At 41.9% G+C, this 18369-nt stretch overlaps 1 protein-coding gene across 1 annotated transcript in view; it reads left to right on the top strand.

Moving 5' to 3' along the window:
- TTN (titin) overlaps positions 1-18369 on the top strand; it is a 274867-nt gene that overhangs the window by 242842 nt on the left and 13656 nt on the right. Inside the window, 25 exon segments of the mRNA XM_047722299.1 lie at positions 39-626; positions 719-1021; positions 1140-1436; positions 2807-3094; positions 3209-3508; positions 3769-4071; positions 4171-4476; positions 4597-6363; positions 6676-6969; positions 7662-7949; positions 8071-8370; positions 8454-10520; positions 10617-10919; positions 11020-11325; positions 11446-11736; positions 11835-12131; positions 12259-12564; positions 13736-14041; positions 14123-14404; positions 14591-15184; positions 15304-15591; positions 15693-15992; positions 16433-16735; positions 17355-17657; positions 17769-18353. Coding sequence (XP_047578255.1) covers positions 39-626; positions 719-1021; positions 1140-1436; positions 2807-3094; positions 3209-3508; positions 3769-4071; positions 4171-4476; positions 4597-6363; positions 6676-6969; positions 7662-7949; positions 8071-8370; positions 8454-10520; positions 10617-10919; positions 11020-11325; positions 11446-11736; positions 11835-12131; positions 12259-12564; positions 13736-14041; positions 14123-14404; positions 14591-15184; positions 15304-15591; positions 15693-15992; positions 16433-16735; positions 17355-17657; positions 17769-18353 — 11565 coding nt within the window.

Raw genomic sequence — 18369 nt, 5'->3', positions numbered from 1 at the left:
TCTTTTTCACCTTCATCTACTGTACGCTTATTTTTCAGAACCACCCGAAATTGATATGAAGAATTTCCCAAGTCATACTGTATACGTGAGAGCTGGTTCAAACCTCAAAGTTGACATTCCAATTTCTGGAAAACCACTGCCCAAAGTGACCTTATCAAGAGATGGTGTCCCCCTAAAGGCAACCATGAGATTTAATACTGAAGTTACTGCTGAGAACCTGACCATCAATCTCAAAGAAAGTGTTGCCACTGATGCTGGAAGATACGAGATCACTGCTGCCAACTCCAGTGGAACAACCAAAGCTTTCATTAACATCATTGTACTGGACAGGCCTGGTCCCCCAACTGGCCCTGTTGTTATTAGCGATATAACAGAAGAAAGCGTGACTCTCAGATGGGAGCCACCAAAGTATGACGGCGGAAGTCAAGTTACTAATTACATCGTACTCAAGAGAGAGACAAGTACAGCAGTATGGACTGAAGTGTCTACAACTGTTGCAAGGACCACGATTAAAATCATGAAGCTGACCACAGGAGAAGAATACCAATTCCGCATCAAGGCAGAAAACCGCTTTGGCATCAGTGATCACATAGATTCAGCGTGTGTGGTTGTCAAACTACCATACAGTAAGTTGTAGACTTTTTAAAGATCCCAGGTTTTTACTTACATAGATATTTTAAGTGTCTGTATTAACCTAAGGCATTTCTCTCTTCTGTAGCAACACCTGGACCGCCATCTACACCATGGGTCACTAATGTTACTCGAGAAAGCATCACCGTGGGCTGGCATGAACCAGTGTCCAATGGAGGCAGTCCAGTTATAGGCTATCACCTGGAAATGAAAGACAGAAACAGTATTTTATGGCAAAAAGCCAACAAGTTGGTCATCCGCACAACTCATTTCAAAGTCACAACAATCAGTGCTGGACTTATTTATGAATTCAGAGTATATGCAGAAAATGCTGCTGGTATTGGAAAACCCAGCCATCCTTCTGAACCAGTCCTAGCCATTGATGCCTGTGGTATGTTATTTTTCACGGGGAGGAGGATTCGGACTACTTAAAAATGCAAATCTTATTTCTGCAAAGCAAAATAATGTTGATGCAAGTTCCACTGACCTGCCTTCTCTTCTTACCACAGAGCCTCCAAGAAATGTCCGTATCACCGATATTTCAAAGAACTCTGTCAGCCTCTCATGGCAACAACCAGCTTTTGATGGAGGAAGCAAGATTACAGGCTACATTGTTGAGAGACGAGACCTCCCAGATGGCCGATGGACCAAGGCCAGCTTCACCAATGTTATTGAGACTCAATTCGTCGTCTCTGGCTTGACACAGAATTCCCAGTATGAATTCCGTGTCTTTGCGAGGAATGCTGTTGGTTCAGTCAGCAATCCGTCCGAGGTTGTAGGCCCCATTACGTGCATTGATTCTTATGGTAAGCATTTTTAGAACTTTGAATCCCAAAAGCAATTTAACTCAATGTTTGTCCATACTTTTTCTAGTCATGATCTATAGAATATCTTTTACTCTGAACCTTAATTAGATATTTAGAAGAAAGTATATACAACAGCTGGGAGTCTCAGGAGAATTCCTTAGTATCTCCTGCTCTCTTAACTGTGAAATGTGAGATTTGGACAACAGGATATCTAAAGTCCCTTCCAAATTCAACCTGTTAGAATGCTTTGTATGAGTTGCTACTTTCCCTTTTCTATTTTAAACTACCAGAGTCAATAATTAAAACCATGGTTGAATGCACAGAAAATATTCCCCTTAAATAAGCAAAAAACTAAACAGAGGCGTTAACAATAATAGTATTAGCAGTAGCTAAAATTTACTGGGTATTTTTCATGAATTCTCTCCCTTAATTTAACAACCCTAACATTAGCCCATTCTACAGAACAGGAACTAAGGTTCAGAGCACTTATGTAACTTCCCTAACATGGAGAAGCTCATTAGTGTGGAGTGGGAATTCAAAGAGACAACAGGACTCTCTCTACATTGTTGTCATTCCAAAAAAAAAAAAAACATACTTGGCCATTCTGGAAAACCAGGAACACATTCAACTTCATAGCAGTTTCAAAATTAAAATTTCTTGAGGGTTAGGTATCCTGTGACACCTTGTCTAAAAGCTCCCCGTGTTCAAGGAGTCTCTCTGGTGTCCCGGCAAAAGTATCCGCTCCTGTTCTCATGCTCAGAATCCCAGGGCTGCTCTTTATGAATCAGGCTTTGTGGACACTGTTGTGAGACTGTGAAACAAGTCAAAATTAGTTCTGTTTCTCAAAAGTTCTAAGCAGCCTGGCAGAAAAACTGTCCAGTGACATATAGAGCTCTGTGAGTAAAGAATTCAGACTTCAAGAGTCAGACTTGAACGACCCAAAGTTGGATGTCAGTGAACTGCAAAAGGAAAACTAGAATAGGAGATAGTCCGAGGAAAAGAAAGGAGAACCTAGGATGAGACCAAAGGTATAATGCAGCTTCTTCGAGGATGTTCTCACTACCGTATCCCATTCTGTCCCTGAAATTAAACACCCGATAGACTTTAAGATACATTTCAAAGGCACTAAAGTGCCTGTGTGATTACTACAGTGTCACCGAAGGACAGAGCTTCCTCACAACCTTTCTTCCCCATCTGGCTAGAAGCCTGGCTTCTAAAATGTAAATATTTAAAATAATAAGTAAATAAAATTAGAACTATTATATACTTAGATATTACTTAGTAAAAGCCAATGACCTTGCTTTGACGTTGCAATTATTTTTTTCCATCCTTGTGATCTTTTAAATATTTCTCATCTGTTTTTCCCACAGGTGGACCTGTAATTGATTTGCCTCTAGAATATACAGAGGTTGTCAAATACAGAGCAGGTACATCTGTGAAGCTCAGAGCTGGCATTTCTGGCAAACCTGAGCCTACAATTGAGTGGTATAAAGATGATAAAGAGTTACAAACCAATGCACTGGTGTGTGTCGAAAATACCACCGACCTTGCGTCTATACTCATCAAAGATGCAAGTCGCCTGAATAGTGGAAGCTATGAACTAAAACTAAGGAATGCCATGGGCTCAGCCTCGGCCACCATCAGAGTACAGATCCTTGGTAGGTGCTGCTGATAGGCCAGTCATATTTTGGTTGCCTAGGACTTAGCAATTTTAAATTAGTAGCTTTTTTAAAAGTACTGACTGACATATTGTGTTATTCTTTCGTTCACAGACAAACCAGGACCTCCAGGTGGTCCCATTGAATTTAAGACGGTCACTGCTGAAAAAATAACCCTTCTCTGGCGCCCTCCAGTGGATGATGGTGGTGCAAAAATCACTCACTACATCGTGGAAAAACGTGAGACAAGCCGCGTAGTGTGGTCTATGGTGTCTGAAAATTTGGAAGAGTGCATCATAACAACCACCAAAATTATCAAAGGAAATGAATACATCTTCCGGGTTCGAGCCGTAAACAAATATGGAATTGGGGATCCACTGGAATCTGACCCCGTGGTAGCAAAGAATGCCTTTGGTGAGACATGAGTTCATCAGCAAACTGAAATCGAATGTTTGAAATTTTTCAAATGAATTACTCTGCTAGCTTGTATGTTTTCTCAGAATGATTTTCTTAGAATGTTTTGTCTCCCATCTCCCCTCACCATCATCTTTGTCACAAGGGAAAGGACAGTCAGTGAAACTAATACTCTTGCATAGGATTTGAAGAATGAAAGGTAGAATTTATCAGTGATGTCAATCCTTCAAACTCATTTTTTCCTTTTCCTTTCTAAATAGTTACTCCTGGGCCTCCAGGCATACCAGAGGTAACCAAGATTACCAAGAATTCAATGACTGTTGTCTGGAGCAGGCCAGTTGCAGATGGTGGCAGTGAGGTTAGCGGCTATTTCCTTGAGAAAAGAGACAAGAAGAGTCTAGCATGGTTTAAAGTCTTAAAGGAGACTATCCGTGACACCAGAGAGAAAGTGACCGGACTAACGGAAAACACTGACTACCAATACCGAGTTTGTGCTGTAAATGCCGCTGGTCAGGGTCCATTTTCTGAACCATCTGACTTCTACAAAGCTGCCGATCCAATCGGTAAGTGCCCATCCACGCAGCATCTTCACCTGTGGCTCCTTCATGTCCCTAAATTGTACATGACCGTGTAATCACTAAATGTAATTCTGGTCATTCCAGACCCTCCAGGCCCACCAGCTAAGATAAGAATTGCAGATTCAACCAAATCCTCCATCACTCTTGGCTGGAGTAAACCCGTCTATGACGGAGGCAGTGCTGTTACTGGATATGTTGTTGCGATGAGACAAGGAGAGGAAGAGGAATGGACTGTTGTCTCTACCAAGGGAGAAGTCAGAACCACAGAATATGTGGTATCGAACCTGACACCTGGAGTCAATTACTACTTCCAGGTGTCTGCTGTAAACTGTGCTGGACAAGGAGAACCTATAGAAATGACTGAACCTGTGCAAGCTAAAGATATACTTGGTATGTACCTACTCGTATGGTTGTGTTTGGTTTTTTTTTTTTTTTAATGAGAGTGCATCTAGGAAATCATTCATTTTCTTGCTTTAAAATTCAAAATGTATGTCCATTTTACGTCTACAGAGGAACCAGAGATTGACCTAGATGTGGCTCTCAGAACCTCTGTTATAGCTAAAGCTGGTGAAGACGTACAAGTGTTGATTCCCTTCAAAGGCAGACCTCCACCTACTGTCACATGGAGAAAAGATGAGAAGAATCTCAGCAGTGATGCCAGATACAACATTCAGAACACTGACTCATCTTCGTTACTCATCATTCCTCAAGTCACTCGCAACGATACAGGGAAATATATTCTCACAATAGAAAATGGCGTTGGTCAAGCAAAGTCTTCCACTGTGAGCGTTAAAGTGCTTGATACGCCAGCCGCCTGCCAGAAACTACAGGTGAAACATGTTTCTCGAGGCACAGTCACTCTGTTCTGGGATCCTCCTCTCATTGACGGAGGATCTCCCATAATCAATTATGTCATTGAAAAGAGGGATGCCACCAAGAGAACATGGTCTTCAGTGTCACACAAATGTACCGGTACAACCTTTAAGATAACAGATTTGTCAGAGAAAACTCCATTCTTCTTCAGAGTTCTTGCAGAAAATGAAATTGGAGTTGGGGAGCCCTGTGAAACTACAGAGCCAGTGAAGGCTGCTGAAGTCCCAGCTCCTATCCGTGATTTGTCAGTGAAAGACTCGACAAAGACATCTGTCACCCTGAGCTGGACCAAGCCTGACTTTGATGGTGGTAGCATCATCACAGAATATGTTGTGGAAAGGAAAGGGAAAGGCGAACAAACATGGTCACATGCCGGCACAAGTAAGACCTGTGAAATTGAAGTTACCCAACTTAAGGAACAGTCAGTCCTGGAATTCAGAGTATCTGCCAAAAATGAGAAAGGACTGAGTGATGCTGTCACTGTTGGGCCAATTACAGTGAAAGAACTTGTGATTACACCTGAAGTTGACCTGTCAGATATCCCTGGGGCACAGATTGCTGTGAGAATTGGGCATAATGTGCACCTCGAATTGCCTTATAAAGGAAAACCCAAACCATCTATCAGTTGGCTGAAAGATGGTTTGCCACTGAAAGAAAGCGAGCATGTTCGTTTCAGTAAAACCGAAAACAAAATTACTTTGAGTATCAAGAACGTCAAGAAAGAGAACGGAGGGAAATACACCCTTATTCTCGATAATGCTGTCTGTAGAAACTCCTATCCCATCACAATCATCACACTTGGCCCACCGTCCAAGCCCAAAGGGCCCATTAGATTTGATGAAATCAAGGCTGACAGTGTCATCATGTCCTGGGACGTGCCTGAAGATGACGGAGGAGGAGAAATTACCTGTTACAGCATTGAGAAGCGGGAAACTTCACAAACTAATTGGAAGATGGTGTGTTCAAGTGTTGCCCGGACAACTTTCAAAGTTCCTAATCTAGTCAAAGATGCTGAATACCAGTTTAGGGTTAGGGCGGAAAATAGATATGGAGTCAGCGAGCCACTTGTCTCAAACATTATTGTGGCGAAACATCAGTTCAGGATTCCTGGCCCCCCAGGAAAGCCAGTTGTATACAACGTGACTTCTGATGGCATGTCACTAACTTGGGATGCTCCAGTTTATGATGGTGGTTCAGAAGTTACTGGATTCCATGTTGAAAAGAAGGAAAGAAATAGCATCCTCTGGCAAAGAGTTAATACATCACCTATATCTGGAAGAGAATATAGAGTTACCGGACTCATGGAAGGCCTAGATTACCAGTTCCGTGTATATGCTGAAAATTCTGCTGGCCTAAGCTCGCCCAGTGACCCAAGCAAATTTACTTTAGCTGTTTCTCCAGTAGGTAAGTAACTAAGTATTACTGGAATATATCTAATTCGGCAACTGAATAGCCTACTACAAACACACACTGCTTTTCTTCCACTTATCTGCTTTCACCTATCTTCTGTCCACTCTCGAGAGCTGGTCAAGTAAAGCAAAAGGAATGATTTTAGGTCAGTCTAATTATTTCAAGTTCTTTTTAAAGCTTAGCTACAAAAAAATATGAAATTAAAATTAGCTTGGGGGATTTATTTATTTTTTTCTTCCACTGTGAATGAATTAATGATAGAAATGGATTACAGAAATGATAGAGTTAATTTCCATACTTTTTTAGACCCTCCTGGCACTCCTGACTACATTGATGTCACCCGGGAAACCATCACACTTAAATGGAACCCACCCCTGCGTGATGGGGGCAGTAAGATTGTGGCCTACAGTATTGAGAAACGGCAAGGGAGCGATCGCTGGGTCAGATGCAACTTTACTGACGTCAGTGAATGTCAGTACACAGTCACAGGACTTAGTCCTGGGGACCGATACGAGTTCAGAATAATCGCAAGAAATGCCGTCGGGACCATAAGTCCGCCTTCACAGTCTTCTGGTGTAATCATGACAAGAGACGAAAATGGTGAGCATTTCCAACTGATCGCCAAACATGTTTAAGAGCAGTCACGTTTTTTAAAGCTACTTTTGGCCCCGGTCTGTAACAGGGGAACGGGAACACCTTTCATATAGATTTCCCAGGCTGTTATGTGGATGAATTAGATTTTCTACCTTTCAGATAAAAAGAAGGAAAAAAAATTAACTGATTAGCATCGATTCTTTTTAACATGGTTACTGTTTCACTCTGTTGCCATATAAATAGCATACAAATGGGAAGGAGGTTTGAGTTTTGTAATTCCAGTCCTTTATAACAAAAACACTCTCAGGAATAACTGTCCAGCTTTTCTGAAGTTACGAAAATATAGCACACCCCTGTGGTACAGTCCTCACCTTGCTTGAGTGCAGCTGATGACCTACAGGAACTTGTTTGAATATACAGCAGCATTAAGAAGTAAATGATCTATAAATATCTTCTAATTACAAATGGCAATGCAAGATTAATAACATGATAGACATAAAAAGGGGATGACTTCATAGCATGCAGATGTTCTGCCCCATAATCTCGATTCTCAGTTCTCAATCCTGCTTTTCACAAAAGGCTTTGGTAACACAGGATAAACATTACCCTTCCAGGCTCTAGGATATGGTGCTAATGAAAAACATGCTTACCTTTTTATCTAGCCAAACTAACGCATATTATTTCTATATCTTTTATAGTTCCACCAACTGTAGAGTTTGGCCCTGAGTACTTTGATGGTCTCATTATTAAGTCTGGAGAGAGCCTCAGAATTAAAGCTTTGGTGCAGGGACGGCCAGTACCTCGAGTAACTTGGTTCAAAGATGGAGTAGAAATTGAAAAGAAGATGAATATGGAAATAACTGATGTCCTAGGATCCACCAGCCTTTTTGTTAGAGATGCTACCCGGGAACATCGTGGTGTATATTGTGTGGAAGCCAAAAATGCATCTGGCTCCTCAAAAGCAGAAATTACGGTGAAAGTACAAGGTACTTCTAAAACGACTTCTTAATCTTATAATTTATAGGACTTATAATTTATAATTTATAGACATGCCTGATTGCACTTTAAGAGGCAAGGAAAAATTAACTCTTGAACCTTTTCTTACAGACACACCAGGAAAAGTAGTTGGGCCAATAAGATTCACCAATATCACTGGCGAGAAGATGACCCTGTGGTGGGATGCTCCTGTCAATGACGGCTGTGCTCCCGTCACTCACTACATCATTGAGAAACGGGAAACCAGCAGACTTGCTTGGGCACTAATTGAGGATAACTGCCAGGCCCACAGCTATACTGCCACGAAACTAATAAATGGCAATGAATACCAATTCCGTGTTTCTGCAGTTAACAAGTTTGGTGTTGGGAGGCCGCTTGATTCTGACCCAGTAGTTGCTCAAATACAATACAGTAAGTATCTGTTTTTTTCTAAGGGGTACCATGTCGTAAGATTAACTTCCAATCCACATGTCTAATTTGTCTTAATTTTACAGCTGTTCCTGATGCCCCCGGCACTCCAGAACCTAGTAATGTAACCGGCAATAGCATTACCCTGACATGGGCGAGGCCAGAATCAGATGGTGGCAACGAAATTCAACAATACATCCTTGAAAGGAGAGAAAAGAAAAGCACACGATGGGTAAAAGTGATCAGCAAACGACCAATCTCTGAGACGAGATTCAAAGTCACTGGTCTGATAGAGGGCAATGAGTATGAATTCCACGTCATGGCTGAAAACGCAGCAGGAGTGGGACCTGCAAGCGGAATCTCAAGACTAATCAAATGTCGAGAGCCGGTCAGCCCACCAAGTGCTCCCACTGTGGTCAAGGTGACTGACACGTCCAAGACAACCGTGAGCTTAGAATGGTCTAAGCCAGTGTTCGATGGCGGCATGGAAATAATTGGATATATCATTGAAATGTGCAAAGCTGACTTAGGAGACTGGCAAAAGGTAAATGCAGAGGCGTGTGTGAAAACGAGATACACAGTCACTGATCTGCAAGCAGGTGAAGAATACAAATTCCGGGTTAGTGCTATCAACGGTGCCGGAAAAGGAGAGAGCAGCGAAGTGACCAGCGCAATTAAAGCAGTTGACCGATTAGCAGCTCCTGAGTTAGACATTGATGCAAACTTCAAGCAGACCCATATTGTTAGAGCTGGGGCCAGTATCCGCCTCTTCATTGCCTACCAGGGTAGACCGACTCCTACGGCTGTGTGGACCAAGTCTGACTCCAACCTGAGCATTCGGGCTGACATCCACACAACAGACTCCTTCAGCACCCTCACTGTGGAAAACTGCAACAGAAATGATGCAGGAAAATACACCCTTACCGTAGAAAACAACAGTGGTAGTAAGTCAATCACATTCACTGTAAAGGTGCTAGACACTCCAGGCCCACCTGGCCCAATCACTTTCAAGGATGTGACCCGCGGATCTGTTACACTGATGTGGGATGCTCCTATCCTTGACGGGGGTGCCCGAATCCATCATTATGTGGTAGAAAAACGAGAAGCAAGTCGTCGTAGCTGGCAGGCTATCAGTGAAAAATGCACTCGTCAGATCCTCAAGGTCAGTGACCTGGCAGAAGGCGTTCCATACTATTTCCGTGTTTCTGCTGAAAATGAGTACGGTGTGGGTGAACCCTATGAAATGCCAGAACCGATCGTAGCCACAGAACAGCCCGCTCCACCTAAGAGACTTGATGTCATTGACACGAGCAAATCGTCGGCAGTCTTAGCATGGCTTAAACCCGACCATGATGGAGGCAGCCGGATCACTGGCTACCTTCTCGAAATGAGACAAAAGGGATCTGACTTCTGGGTCGAGGCTGGTCGCACCAAACAGATGACTTTCACAGTGGAGCGCCTGGTTGAGAACACCGAATACGAATTCCGTGTGAAGGCCAAGAATGATGCTGGCTACAGCGAACCCAGGGAAGCCTTCTCCTCCGTCATCATCAAGGAGCCTCAAATTGAGCCCACTGCTGATCTCACTGGAATTACTAATCAGCTCATAACTTGCAAAGCAGGAAGCACATTTACCATTGATATCCCTATCACTGGTCGTCCTGCTCCCAAAGTAACATGGAAGCTTGAAGAAATGAGACTTAAGGAGACAGATCGAGTGAGTATCACAACAACAAAAGACAGAACCACCCTGTCTGTAAAGGATAGCATGAGAGGTGACTCTGGAAGATACTTCTTGACCCTGGAAAATACAGCTGGTGTTAAAACATTTACCATCACAGTTGTGGTCATTGGAAGGCCAGGCCCAGTAACTGGCCCCATTGAGGTCTCATCTGTCTCGGCTGAATCGTGTGTCCTGTCATGGGCTGAACCTAAAGATGATGGAGGCACTGACATTACCAATTACATAGTTGAAAAGCGTGAATCGGGTACAACAGCTTGGCAGCTTGTCAATTCCAGTGTCAAGCGCACTCAGATTAAAGTCACTCATCTCACAAAATACATGGAATATTCTTTCCGGGTCAGTTCGGAGAACAGATTTGGTGTCAGCAAGCCTCTAGAATCAGCACCAATAATTGCAGAGCATCCGTTTGGTGAGAAAAATTAAAATATTTCAAACTCCATTATTAAGCATTTCCCCTGAATTTTATAAAATTGTATTCATATTTGATACCTTTGTTTGTATTTAGTCCCTCCAAGTGCTCCTACCAGACCTGAAGTCTACCACGTGTCTGCCAATGCCATGTCCATTCGTTGGGAAGAACCTTACCATGATGGTGGCAGTAAAATCATTGGCTACTGGGTTGAGAAGAAAGAACGGAACACCATTCTTTGGGTGAAAGAAAACAAAGTGCCATGCTTAGAGTGCAACTACAAAGTGAGTGGTTTGGTAGAAGGACTTGAATACCAGTTCAGAACATATGCACTCAATGCTGCGGGTGTTAGCAAAGCCAGTGAAGCTTCAAGACCTATGATGGCTCAAAACCCAGTTGGTATGTATCAAAATTGAATGGGTACATTAGTTTATCATCATCATTGACACTAGAATTCAGAGTTGTATTTTTTTTAACTTGACTTTCGCATCCCTTCCAGATGCACCAGGAAGACCAGAGGTGACAGATGTCACAAGATCAACAGTGTCACTGATTTGGTCTGCCCCAGTTTATGATGGTGGCAGCAAGGTGGTGGGCTACATCGTAGAGCGTAAGCCTGTCAGTGAGGTTGGAGATGGTCGCTGGCTAAAATGCAACTATACCATCGTATCCGACAATTTCTTCACTGTGACTGCTCTCAGTGAAGGAGACACTTATGAATTCCGTGTGTTGGCTAAGAATGCAGCAGGAGTAATTAGCAAAGGATCAGAATCCACAGGCCCTGTCACTTGCAGAGATGAATATGGTAAAAAATAATAATAATAATAATAGTAAAATAATATTCAATGTACTCCTTTTAAATGATCACAATTTTTGTGAAAATAAACGGTCCTATATTTATTCATATCCATTCTGTCTATGACAGCTCCACCCAAAGCTGAACTGGATGCCAGATTACAGGGTGACCTGGTTACCATCAGAGCAGGCTCGGATCTCGTCCTCGATGCTGCAGTTGGTGGCAAACCTGAACCCAAAATTATCTGGACCAAAGGGGACAAGGAACTAGATCTCTGTGAAAAGGTCTCTTTGCAGTATACAGGCAAGCGTGCAACTGCTGTGATCAAGTTCTGTGACAGAAGTGACAGCGGAAAATACACATTAACAGTGAAGAATGCCAGTGGGACCAAGGCCGTGTCTGTCATAGTCAAAGTTCTTGGTAAGCCTGTCAAATGTTCTTTTAGTTTGTATAGCGTTTTCATGTGTGGGTAGAAAAAAAACATCTGAATCACTGCTTGCCATTGACACCTGTTTCAGATTCCCCTGGCCCATGTGGAAAGCTCACCGTCAGCAGAGTGACAGAGGAAAAGTGCACTTTAGCCTGGAGCCTTCCTCAGGAAGATGGAGGGGCAGAAATAACTCACTACATCGTGGAAAGACGAGAGACTAGCAGGCTCAACTGGGTGATCGTTGAAGGCGAATGCCCAACCCTGTCCCATGTCGTTACCAGACTCATCAAGAACAATGAATACATATTCCGAGTGCGGGCAGTGAACAAATATGGCCCTGGTGTGCCTGTTGAATCAGAGCCAATTGTAGCCAGAAACTCATTCAGTGAGTATTAACACTCTGAAACAACTTGGTAGTTAAATATAATGGGATCGGGGGCGAGGGGGACTATCCTATCAATAGTGATTTTGTGTAATTCTGACCATCCTCACTTTCATAAAAATATAAATAGCTATTCCATCACAACCGGGCATACCCGAAGAAGTTGGGGCTGGCAAAGAGCATATCATCATCCAGTGGACAAAACCTGAATCTGATGGTGGTAATGAGATCAACAACTATCTAGTAGACAAACGTGAGAAAAAGAGCCTGCGCTGGACACGTGTCAACAAAGACTACGTGGTATATGATACCAGGCTGAAGGTGACTGGCCTCATGGAAGGTTGTGATTACCAGTTCCGGGTCACCGCTGTGAACGCTGCTGGTAACAGTGAACCTAGCGAAGCTTCCAACTTTATCTCATGCCGAGAACCATCATGTGAGTTCTAAGAATCAGACGCAAACCTAATGCCCATTAAAACCATGTTACAAATTTTCCAATATTACCATTTCCAAGAACCTCTAGAATTTATGAATGATCTAGAAAAGCATATGCTTATTAGAGGGATCTTAAATATAGTTAGGCCAGAACATTTTAACCACTACTTCTATTGATAAGTTGGCAGTTACATCGCTAAAAATTATCACAGTATTTTCCAGTCTATGAAAAAAATAAATTATTTTACTACCAATATGAAAGAGATATATTTTATGAATATTCCTAAGAATGGGAAAAATGTGGCATAGTGATAATAATTACTAAAAAGAAAAAAGATGTCTTGTTTAAGAAGAGCATAAAGGTTAGTTTTCCAATAAGTGCCTAACAAAACTGTCACAAGAGCTTCAAAAATAAGTGGCAAATCCTTGTACAGAGTTTGAGCCTGACCAAAAAGAATAAACCACTGTGACTGAATAGTGGAAGAAGAGGAAACCACTTTGCGTACTCAGTAGAAACACAGAGGAGACAAGTGATACTAACCCTGTGGGAGCTGAGTGACTAAGGGAAAATGCCTGAGAACAGGTATTTTAAGCAATGAGCGGAGCTCGAAGAATCCAACATAGCTAGCCAAAGTAGCGGGAAGAAACCATTTACCTTTCTAAAGAAATGTAATTTTTTAAATAAAATAATAATGATGTTGATATATGAATAATAATGATATAGCATTCAGCACTGTCCTAGAATATAAGAAGAGCCCAGTTATACAGATTACCTTGGTGAGTGTGGACAAAAAACAAAAATGCCTTACTCTTCTGGGGGTGGGAGAATCAGAAGAAAGGGAAGGTGACCACATACTTGTGGGTTAAGATGCAGAGATCATCAGGTGACTTCTATTTCTTATGGCCAATAAGGATACAACTTAATGAATCCTTTTTTTTTTAATTTTAATCCTTTACTACACTATAAAAAGACCTTTTAAAATATTGACTTTAATAAATCACAGGGTTTTTTTTTTTTCCCTCTAAACCTTATTAAAAGACCTTTTGAAATACTGGTGGCGGGGCAGGGGGTGGAATAATAATGCCTTTGTGAGTCTTGAAAACCAAAAATATAAACCCTCAAACCTTCCTTATTTGTATAATATGTGAACTCCCCCTTTTAAATTCCATAGATACCCCTGGACCACCTTCTGCTCCAAGAGTTGTAGATACCACCAAGACCAGCATTAGTTTGGCATGGACCAAGCCCATGTATGATGGTGGCATTGACATCATAGGATACGTTCTTGAAATGCAAGAGAAAGACACCGATCACTGGTACCGAGTGCATACCAATGCCACAATAAGAAATACTGAATTCACTGTGCCAGAGCTTAAAATGGGCCAGAAATACTCCTTCAGGGTTGCTGCTGTGAATGCGAAGGGTATGAGTGAATACAGCGAGTCAACTGCTGAAATTGAGCCCATGGAAAGACTAGGTATTTATAATAAAAGCTTTTAGGTGAATTCTTTTCTCATTGCACCTATTCATAAATTAAGTTTTGACATTTGCTTTCCAGAAATACCAGACCTAGAGCTTGCCGATGATTTAAAGAAGACTGTGACCATCAGAGCTGGGGCCTCATTGCGCCTGATGGTGTCTGTATCTGGAAGACCACCTCCTGTCATCACATGGAGCAAGAAGGGCATTGACCTTGCAAACCGGGCCATTATTGACACCACTGACAGCTACTCTTTACTTATTGTGGACAAAGTTAACCGGTACGATGCTGGAAAATACACTATTGAAGCTGAAAATCAATCTGGCAAGAAATCAGCAACAGTCCTTGTTAAAGTATACGGTAAGTATTTGTCTTAAAATTGACTACACTCTGAGTAGATTTCTTAAAAAAAAAAATACCACTTGACCTAGGATTGGTCACCTCTCTAGAGAGAAACCATGTTGAATATGTGTTCCTGAAAAACACAAAACAGAATCTACCAACCAATCAGCAAATAAGTATGAATCTTACATTCTACTTTTTTAGATACTCCTGGTCCCTGTCCTTCAGTGAGAGTTAAAGAAGTATCAAGAGATTCTGTAACCATTACCTGGGAAATTCCCACAATTGATGGTGGAGCTCCCGTCAACAATTACATTATTGAGAAACGTGAAGCTGCCATGAGAGCATTCAAAACAGTAACTATCAAATGCAGCAAGACACTTTACCGAATTTCCGGACTTGTAGAAGGAACCATGTACTATTTCCGAGTGTTGCCGGAAAATATTTATGGCATAGGGGAACCATGTGAAACATCTGATGCAGTTCTGGTCTCAGAAGTACCTCTGGTGCCTACAAAGCTAGAAGTGGTCGATGTCACCAAATCAACTGTCACTCTGGCCTGGGAAAAACCACTCTACGATGGTGGTAGCCGACTCACAGGATATGTCCTTGAGGCCTGCAGAGCTGGCACCGAGAGGTGGATGAAAGTCGTCACCTTAAAACCCACAGTCCTAGAGCACACTGTTATTTCCTTAAATGAAGGTGAACAGTATCTATTTAGAGTAAGGGCACAAAATGAGAAAGGCGTGTCAGAGCCAAGAGAGATTGTCACAGCCGTGACTATACAAGACCTCAGAGGTATGTATCAAATCACCAAAAACATCCATAACAGTGATGTAAAGAAAACATTCAGAATTCATGGTACTTTGTCATTAGAAATAATGCTTAAGAATTAAGGCCTACTCTCTTTCTCCTAGTGTTGCCAACAATCGATCTTTCTACAATGCCTCAGAAGACTGTTCATGTCCCAGCCGGCAGACCAGTGGAGCTCGTGATACCAATCGCTGGTCGCCCACCTCCTGCTGCTTCCTGGTTCTTTGCTGGTTCGAAACTAAGAGAATCAGAGCGTATCACGGTTGAAACTCATAGTAAAGTAGCCAAATTAACCATCCGTGAAACCACCATCAGAGATACTGGAGAATATACACTTGAACTGAAGAATGTCACTGGAACTACTTCAGAGACCATTAAAGTTATCATTCTTGGTAAGGATGTGTGACAAAGACACATGTGAGTTGTTGATGTTTGGTCACCCAGTTGTGATTTGAAGTGAAAATTAATTTTCCGATTTCTTTCTCTTTCATAGACAAGCCTGGTCCTCCAACTGGGCCTATTAAGATTGATGAAATTGATGCTACTTCAATTACCATTTCCTGGGAACCACCCAAATTGGATGGTGGCGCTCCATTGAGCGGTTATGTGGTCGAACAGCGTGATGCCCATCGTCCAGGATGGCTGCCAGTGTCTGAATCCGTGACTAGACAGACATTTAAGTTTACCAGACTCACTGAAGGCAATGAGTATGTGTTCCGCGTGGCTGCAACGAACCGCTTCGGGATTGGCTCTTACTTGCAGTCTGAGGTCATAGAATGTCGCAGCAGCATCAGTAAGTGCTTGGACCCTTAAGGCTACCATTCTCCCCACCTGATTCTGAAAGTTGACAGAAGGGAATTTGTTTTTACTATGTACTAAGGAAAAAGATTTCCCAAAATTAACCCTAGGGTCTTTCTAAAGTTTCCTGGAGGTTTTCAACAGCGTTTTTTTGTTTGTTTGTTTTAATGAAAAAGAGGAAGGAGAAAAGGAATGAGGGAGACGGGGGGACTGGCTAGGTTATAGTGAGGAAAAAAAACACAGAATACATGCCTAGTAAATGTTTACAAAATTAAAGAAAATGAGGAACCTCAAGAAAAGTACAAAAATAAAAACATTGAAAAAATAGTCACAAGTCTTATATGCTATTTAAAAGGCTAAGACATACTTACAGAAATGTGCGAGTCTTAAATTTATTCTCATTGCCATAATGTGTTTACCTCTGTCTGACTGCAGGTATTCCAGGACCTCCAGAAACATTACAAATATTCGATATCTCCCGTGATGGCATGACACTGACTTGGTATCCACCAGAAAACGATGGTGGCTCCCAAGTGACTGGATATATCATAGAGCGCAAAGAAGTGAGAGCAGATCGATGGGTCCGTGTAAATAAAGTACCAGTGACGATGACACGGTACCGTTCCACTGGCCTTATTGAAGGCTTAGAATATGAACACCGTGTCACAGCCATTAATGTGAGAGGGACTGGGAAACCAAGTCGTCCTTCCAAACCCATCGTTGCCATGGATCCAATTGGTAAATACATTGTGTATAGGTCAATTTTTTGAGGTATAATTTAAATATAGTAAAATTTATCCTTCTGAAATTCTAAGTTTTGAAAAGGTCCTGTTTGTAAGCACCACCACAGTCAAAATTTAGAGTTCTTAAAAAAAAATATATATATATATATATATATATATATAGAGAGAGAGAGAGAGAGAGAGAGTTCTTCCATCAGCTCAGAAAGTTCAGTTGTGGATCCCCTCCCCACTCCAGCCCCTAGCAGCTTTGGGCAAGTAACTTTTTGTATTATCCTCTTGAATCTATTCCCCATTCTTTAAAATGGGACTTATAATACATGCCCTATATCAGTGCTTAGTTCTTTGAATAAGTTACTACTTCTAAAAGCACTTTGAGAGCTGATGATAAATGTAGGATGGCAGTAGTGATCATAAATAAAGCACATTTAAGACTGAGGAAAAAGCAAGAGCTTTAAGTATTATTAACTGATAAAATGAATAAAATTTTAACAAAAAACTGTATTCTAATGCTGATAGTTCACGTTTACACAATTCATTGCATGTTAGGTGGCACAGTTGATTTTCAGCTTGGCAGCAACTTTAACAATATCTAATTGTCTTATTCTTAACCCCAGCTCCTCCAGGAAAGCCGCAAAATCCAAGAGTTACTGATACAACAAGGACATCAGTCTCCCTGGCCTGGAGTGTTCCAGAAGATGAAGGAGGATCTAAAGTCACAGGCTACTTGATTGAAATGCAAAAAGTAGATCAACACGAATGGACCAAATGTAACACCACCCCAACCAAGATTCGGGAGTATACCCTAACACATCTACCTCAGGGCGCTGAATACAGATTCCGTGTCCTAGCTTGTAACGCTGGTGGACCTGGGGAGCCTGCTGAAGTACCAGGAACCGTCAAAGTCACCGAAATGCTTGGTAAGAAATATGATCACTTACTTTCTGTGAATAATTGCCTTAAGATTTATGCCTTACCATCCCACCCCACCGCCTAAGAAATGCTAATTGTAACTGGATCTTTTTTCCTAGAATATCCTGATTATGAACTTGATGAAAGATACCAAGAAGGTATCTTTGTGAGACAAGGTGGAGTCATCAGACTTACCATACCAATCAAAGGAAAACCATTCCCAATATGTAAATGGACCAAGGAAGGACAAGATGTTAGTAAACGTGCCATGATTGCAACCTCTGAAACACACACTGAGCTTGTAATCAAAGAAGCAGACAGGGATGATTCTGGCACTTATGACCTGGTTCTGGAAAACAAGTGTGGCAAGAAGACTGTCTATATCAAAGTCAGGGTAATAGGAAATCCCAACCCTCCTGAAGGGCCACTTGAATATGACGACATACAAGCTCGCTCTGTAAGGGTCAGCTGGAGACCCCCTGCCGATGATGGTGGTGCTGACATCTTAGGCTATATTCTCGAGAGACGAGAAGTATCTAAAGCTGCCTGGTATACGATTGATTCCAGAGTCCGAGGTACATCTCTGGTGGTAAAGGGCCTCAAAGAGAATGTGGAGTACCATTTCCGTGTTTCAGCTGAAAACCAGTTTGGCATAAGCAAACCCTTGAAATCTGAAGAACCAGTCATACCAAAAACGCCACTGAGTAAGTACTCTTCCAA

The sequence above is a fragment of the Lutra lutra genome, chromosome 3 (assembly GCF_902655055.1).
Source record: "Lutra lutra chromosome 3, mLutLut1.2, whole genome shotgun sequence".
Classification (NCBI taxonomy): domain Eukaryota; kingdom Metazoa; phylum Chordata; class Mammalia; order Carnivora; family Mustelidae; genus Lutra; species Lutra lutra.
This window is presented reverse-complemented; position numbering and strand designations above follow the sequence as displayed.